The 6,000-nt window shown below is 57.1% G+C and overlaps 1 protein-coding gene across 1 annotated transcript in view; it reads left to right on the forward strand.

Moving 5' to 3' along the window:
* LOC139235316 (inactive carboxypeptidase-like protein X2) overlaps nucleotides 1-6,000 on the forward strand; it is an 89,275-nt gene that overhangs the window by 70,983 nt on the left and 12,292 nt on the right. Inside the window, 2 exon segments of the mRNA XM_070866468.1 lie at nucleotides 5,623-5,676; nucleotides 5,678-5,803. Coding sequence (XP_070722569.1) covers nucleotides 5,623-5,676; nucleotides 5,678-5,803 — 180 coding nt within the window.

Here is a 6,000-nt window from a genome sequence, read left to right on the forward strand (position 1 = left end):
GAGAGAGAGTGAGAGTGAGACAGAGAGAGAGAGAGAGAGAGGGAGAGTGAGACAGAGAGAGAGTGGGAGACAGACAGAGAGAGTGAGAGTGAGACAGAGAGAGAGAGAGACAGAGAGAGAGAGGGAGACAGACAGAGAGAGTGAGAGTGAGACAGAGAGAGAGAGAGACAGAGAGAGAGAGAGGGAGACAGACAGAGAGAGTGAGAGTGAGACAGAGAGAGAGAGAGGGAGACAGACAGAGAGAGTGAGAGTGAGACAGAGAGACAGAGAGAGAGAGACAGAGAGAGTGAGACAGAGAGAGAGAGACAGAGAGAGTGAGAGAGAGACAGAGAGAGTGAGAGAGAGACAGAGAGAGAGAGAGGGAGACAGACAGAGAGAGTGAGAGTGAGACAGAGAGACAGAGAGAGAGAGACAGAGAGTGAGAGAGAGACAGAGAGAGAGAGACAGAGAGAGAGAGGGAGACAGACAGAGAGAGTGAGAGTGAGACAGAGAGAGAGAGACAGAGAGCGAGAGGGAGACAGACAGAGAGAGTGAGAGAGAGAGAGGGAGACAGACAGAGAGAGTGAGAGTGAGACAGAGAGAGAGAGAGGGAGACAGACAGAGAGAGTGAGAGAGAGACAGAGAGAGAGAGACAGAGAGAGAGAGGGAGACAGACAGAGAGAGTGAGAGAGAGACAGAGAGAATGAGAGTGAGACAGAGAGAGAGAGACAGAGAGCGAGAGGGAGACAGACAGACAGAGAGAGAGAGACAGAGAGAGAGAGAGGGAGACAGAGAGAGAGAGACAGAGAGCGAGACACGGACAGAGAGAGTGAGAGTGAGAGTGAGACAGAGAGAGAGACAGAGAGAGTGAGAGTGAGACAGAGAGAGTGAGACAGAGAGAGAGAGACAGAGAGCGAGACACGGACAGAGAGAGTGAGAGTGAGAGTGAGACAGAGAGAGAGAGACAGAGAGCGAGACATGGACAGAGGCAGGCAGAAACATCTTCCCTTCACATAAAGGTAGGACTCCTATGTTTTATTTGTTATTGATGGATTGATTATTACTTTGGTCCGGGTGCTTTAGGGGCAGGGTTCCTTCTATTTTTGATTAATTAATTGCTTATTACGTTGTGTGCTTTGTTTAGTGCTTGGTGCTTTAAATGTACTTTGCTTCTTTAATGTTGTTGTGAAGGTGTTTATGGAAAATCCTCGAACTCGAACTCCCCCCGCCCCAGCCCCGTGTTGTGATGTTGATGTGTCCTTTGTGTTTAATGTTCCCCCCTGCCCCCACCCCTGTCTCTGGCTGTGCCTGCACTAAACTTAACTCAAGGTAAAGTTTTTCACAACTTACAAAAGTGGACACTTACTCCATTCTAAGTTAGTTTGGAGTAAGTTTTTGCTGCGAAACTTGCAAAGCAGGCCTGAGTGGCTGGACACACCCATTTTTGAACTAAGACGAACCTAAGCTAACTCACTAGAACTGGAGCAAACTAAATGCTGAGAATTGCGATTTCTAAGATACTCCAAACTAAACTAGTTGTTCCAAGAAAATTGGAGCAAGTCCACCCGAAACTTGGGCCCTATGCCCCCAAGTTCTAGTCTCCCCATCAGTGTAAACATCCTCTCTGCATCCACCTTTGTCAAGCCCCCTCATAATCTTATATGTTTCGATACGATCACCTCTCATTCTTCTGAATTTCAATGAGTAGAGGCCCAACCTGCTCAACCTGTCTTCGTAATTCAACCCCCTCATCTCCGGAATCAACCGAGTGAACCTTCTTTGAACTGCCTCCAAAGCAAATATATCCTTTCGTAAATACAGAGACCAAAACTGTACGCAGTACTCCAGGTGTGGCCTCACCAATATCCTGTATAGTTGTAGCAGGACTTCTCTGCTTTTATACTCCATCCCCCTTGTAATAAAGGCCAACATTCCATTGGCCTTCCTGATCACTTGCTGTACCTGCATACTAACTTTTTGTTTCATGCACAAGGACACCCAGGTCCCGCTGTACTGCAGCACTTTGCAATTTTTCTCCATTTAAATTATAATTTGCTTTTTTAATTTTCTGCCAACGTGGATAATCTCACATTTTCCCACATTATACTCCATCTGCCAAATGTTTGCCCACTCACTTAGCCTGTCTATATCCCTTTGCAGATTTTTTGTGTCCTCCTCACAATTTGCTTTCCCATCCATCTTTGTATCATCAGCAAACTTGTCTACATTACACTCGGTGCCTTCATCCAAATCATTAATATAGATTGTAAATAGTTGGGGTCCCAGCACTGATCCCTGCCGCAGCCCCCTCCTCACTGTTTATGGGGCGGCAGGGCAACAGGGAGGATGGTAGGTGGATGAGAGGGGGAACAGGGAGAGGGCAGGGGGGCAGGGGCTGGGAGTGAGATGGGCTGGAGTGGGGGGCTCAGAGATCGGAGGGAGGGGAGCGAGGAGGGTATCAGAGACTGGGAGGGAGAGGCGGTGTGGGAGGGAGTGGGGCAGTGGGATTAGTTTGGGATTGATACAGGACCAGAGACTGGGAGTGAGGGGGGGGGGGGGGCGAGGCAGTGGGTGGGGAACTCGGGGAGTGCCGGTGGTGATCAGGCTGTTTGAAGAGCAGTGCCCTCGGCCCCGGGCCCTGTTCCCCCCACTCCCCCGGGCCCTGTTCCCCCCGGGCCCTGTTCCCCCCGGGCCCTGTACCCCCCGGGCCCTGTTTCCCCCCCCCCCGGGCCCTGTTCCCCCCGGGCCCTGTTCCCCCCGGGCCCTGTACGCCCCGGGCCCTGTTTCCCTCCCCCCCCGGGCCCTGTACCCCCCGGGCCCTGTTCCCCCCGGGCCCTGTTCCCCCCGGGCCCTGTTTCCCTCCCCCCCCGGGCCCTGTACCCCCCGGGCCCTGTTCCCCCGGGCCCTGTTTCCCCCCCCCCCGGGCCCTGTACCCCCCGGGCCCTGTTCCCCTGTTTCCCCCGGGCCCTGATCCCCCCAGGCCCTGTTCCCCTGTTTCCCCTCGGGCCCTGTACCCCCCGGGCCCTGTTCCCCTGTTTCCCCCGGGCCCTGTTTCCCCCAGGCCCTGTTCCCCTGTTTCCCCCCAGGCCCTGTTCCCCTGTTCCCCCCGGGCCCTGTTCCCCTGTTTCCCCCCGGGCCCTGTTCCCCCCGGGCCCTGTTCCCCCCGGGCCCTGTTTCCCCCCCCCCCGGGCCCTGTTCCCCCCTACCCCGGGCCCTGTTCCTCCCGGGCCCTGTTCCCCTGTTTCCCCCCGGGCCCTGTTTCCCCTGGGCCCTGTTCCCCCCGGGCCCCGTTCCCCTGTTTCCCCCCGGGCCCTGTTTCCCCCGGGCCCTGTACCCCCCGGGCCCTGTTCCCCTGTTTCCCCCGGGCCCTGTTTCCCCCAGGCCCTGTTCCCCTGTTTCCCCCCAGGCCCTGTTCCCCTGTTCCCCCCGGGCCCTGTTCCCCTGTTTCCCTCCGGGCCCTGTTCCCCCCGGGCCCTGTTCCCCTGTTTCCCCCCGGGCCCTGTTCCCCTGTTTCCCCCCGGGCCCTGTTTCCCCCCTGGCCCTGTTCCCCCCGGGCCCTGTTCCCCCTGTTTCCCCCCGGGCCCTGTTCCCCCCGGGCCCTGTTCCCCCCGCGCCCTGTTCCCCTGTTCCCCCCGGGCCCTGTTCCCCTGTTTCCCTCCGGGCCCTGTTCCCCCCGGGCCCTGTTCCCCTGTTTCCCCCCGGGCCCTGTTCCCCCCGGGCCCTGTTCCCCTGTTTCCCCCCGGGCCCTGTTCCCCTGTTCCCCCCGGGCCCTGTTCCCCTGTTTCCCCCGGGCCCTGTTTCCCCCCAGGCCCCGTTCCCCTGTTCCCCCACGCCCTGTTCCCCTGGGCCCTGGGCCAATCTGGAATGGGTGGGGGCCTGTGTTTAATCGGAGACCCTGGGACGTGCGTGTAGTCATGTGTCACATATTGCTCTGTGTCTTTGATGCCGTGTTCAGGTCCAAAATTCACAATTCATTCTCAACACTCCCATTTGGGTTAGTTTGGGATTGATATAGGGAGAGTGCGGGGCAGTGGGGTTAATTTGGGGAGAGAGTGGGGTTAGTTTGGGGCGAGAATGGGGTTAGTTTGGGGAGAGAGTGGGGGTTAGTTTGGGGAGAGAGTGGGGTTAGTTTGGGGAGAGAGCGGACTGTGGGGTTAGTTTGGGGAGAGAGTGGGGTTAGTTTGGGGAATGAGCGGACTGTGGGGTTTATTTGGGAAGAGAGTGGGGTTAGTTTGGGGAGAGAATGGGTTAGTTTGGGGAGAGAGCGACTGTGGGGTTAGTTTGGGGAGAGAGTGGGGTTAGTTTGGGAGAGAGTGGGGTTAGTTTGGGGAGAGAATGGGGTTAGTTTGGGGAGAGAGCGGACTGTGGGGTTAGTTTGGAGAGAGAGTGGGGTTAGTTTGGGGAGAAAGCGGACTGTGGGGTTAGTTTGGGGAGAGAGTGGGGTTAGTTTGGGGAGAGAGCGGACTGTGGGGTTAGTTTGGGGAGAGAGTGGGGTTAGTTTGGGAGAGAGTGGGGTTAGTTTGGGGAGAGAGCGGACTGTGGGGTAGTTTGGGGAGAGAGTGGGGTTAGTTTGGGGAGAGAGTGGGGTTAGTTTGGGGAGAGAGTGGGGTTAATTTGGGGAGAGAGTGGGTTAGTTTGGGGAGAGAGTGGGGTTAGTTTTGGGGAGAGAGCGACTGTGGGGTTAGTTTGGGGAGAGAGTGGGGTTAGTTTGGGGAGAGAGTGGGGTTAGTTTGGGGAGAGAGTGGGGTTAGTTTTGGGGAGAGAGCGGACTGTGGGATTAGTTTGGGAGAGAGCGGACTGTGGGGTTAGTTTGGGGAGAGAGTGGGGTTAGTTTGGGGAGAGAGTGGGGTTAGTTTGGGGAGAGAGTGGGGTTAGTTTGGGAGAGAGCGGACTGTGGGGTTAGTTTGGGGAGAGAGCGGACTGTGGGGTTAGTTTGGGGAGAGAGCGGACTGTGGGGTTAGTTTGGGGAGAGAGCGACTGTGGGGTTAGTTTGGGGAGAGAGTGGGGTTAGTTTGGGGAGAGAGCGGGACTGTGGGGTTAGTTTGGGGAGAGAGCGGGACTGTGGGGTTAGTTTGGGGAGAGAGTGGGGTTAGTTTGGGGAGAGAGCGGACTGTGGGGTTAGTTTGGGGAGAGAGCGGACTGTGGGGTTAGTTTGGGGAGGAGCGGACTGTGGGGTTAGTTTGGGGAGAGAGTGGGGTTAGTTTGGGGAGAGAGCGGACTGTGGGGTTAGTTTGGGGAGAGAGTGGGGTTAGTTTGGGGGAGAGAGTGGGGTTAGTTTGGGGAGAGAGCGGACTGTGGGGTTAGTTTGGGGAGAGAGTGGGGTTAGTTTGGGGAGAGAGTGGGGTTAGTTTGGGGAGAGAGTGGGGTTAGTTTGGGGAGAGAGTGGGGTTAGTTTGGGGAGAGAGTGGGGTTAGTTTGGGGAGAGAGTGGGGTTAGTTTGGGGAGAGAGCGGACTGTGGGGTTAGTTTGGGAGAGAGCGGACTGTGGGGTTAGTTTGGGAGAGAGTGGGGTTAGTTTGGGGAGAGAGCGGACTGTGGGGTTAGTTTGGGGTGTAAATGGGCACGGTGAGGATTGGTGGGACGCCCATTGTGTTGGTGTGGGCCGACCTGCTATGAACTCTCTCTCTCTCTCTCTCTCTCTCAGGGCTCGGAGTTAGCAGGCTGGGCTCATGGCCGATTCACCCACCAGGGCTACGACCCTCAATCATAACTTCGCCGACCTCAACACCGTCCTGTGGGACGCCGAGGATCGATATGATGATCCCAGTCTGATCCGGAATCATTTCATCCCCATTCCAGCCTATTACAAATGGCCCAATGCCACTGTGAGTGAAGGCTGACTGTCCCTGACAACAGGGCGGTACGGGGGGGGCTGGAGGGAGTGGTTGGGGGGGGGGGGGGAGAGTGGCGGGGGGAGAGAGTGGGAGTGGGGGAAGAGAGTTGGGGTGGGGGGGAGAGAGTGGGGGTGAGGGGGGGGGAGGGAGTGGGGCTGGGGGGAGAGTGGGGGGAGATAGAGTGAGGG

Source organism: Pristiophorus japonicus, chromosome 2 (genome assembly GCF_044704955.1).
Source record: "Pristiophorus japonicus isolate sPriJap1 chromosome 2, sPriJap1.hap1, whole genome shotgun sequence".
Classification (NCBI taxonomy): domain Eukaryota; kingdom Metazoa; phylum Chordata; class Chondrichthyes; family Pristiophoridae; genus Pristiophorus; species Pristiophorus japonicus.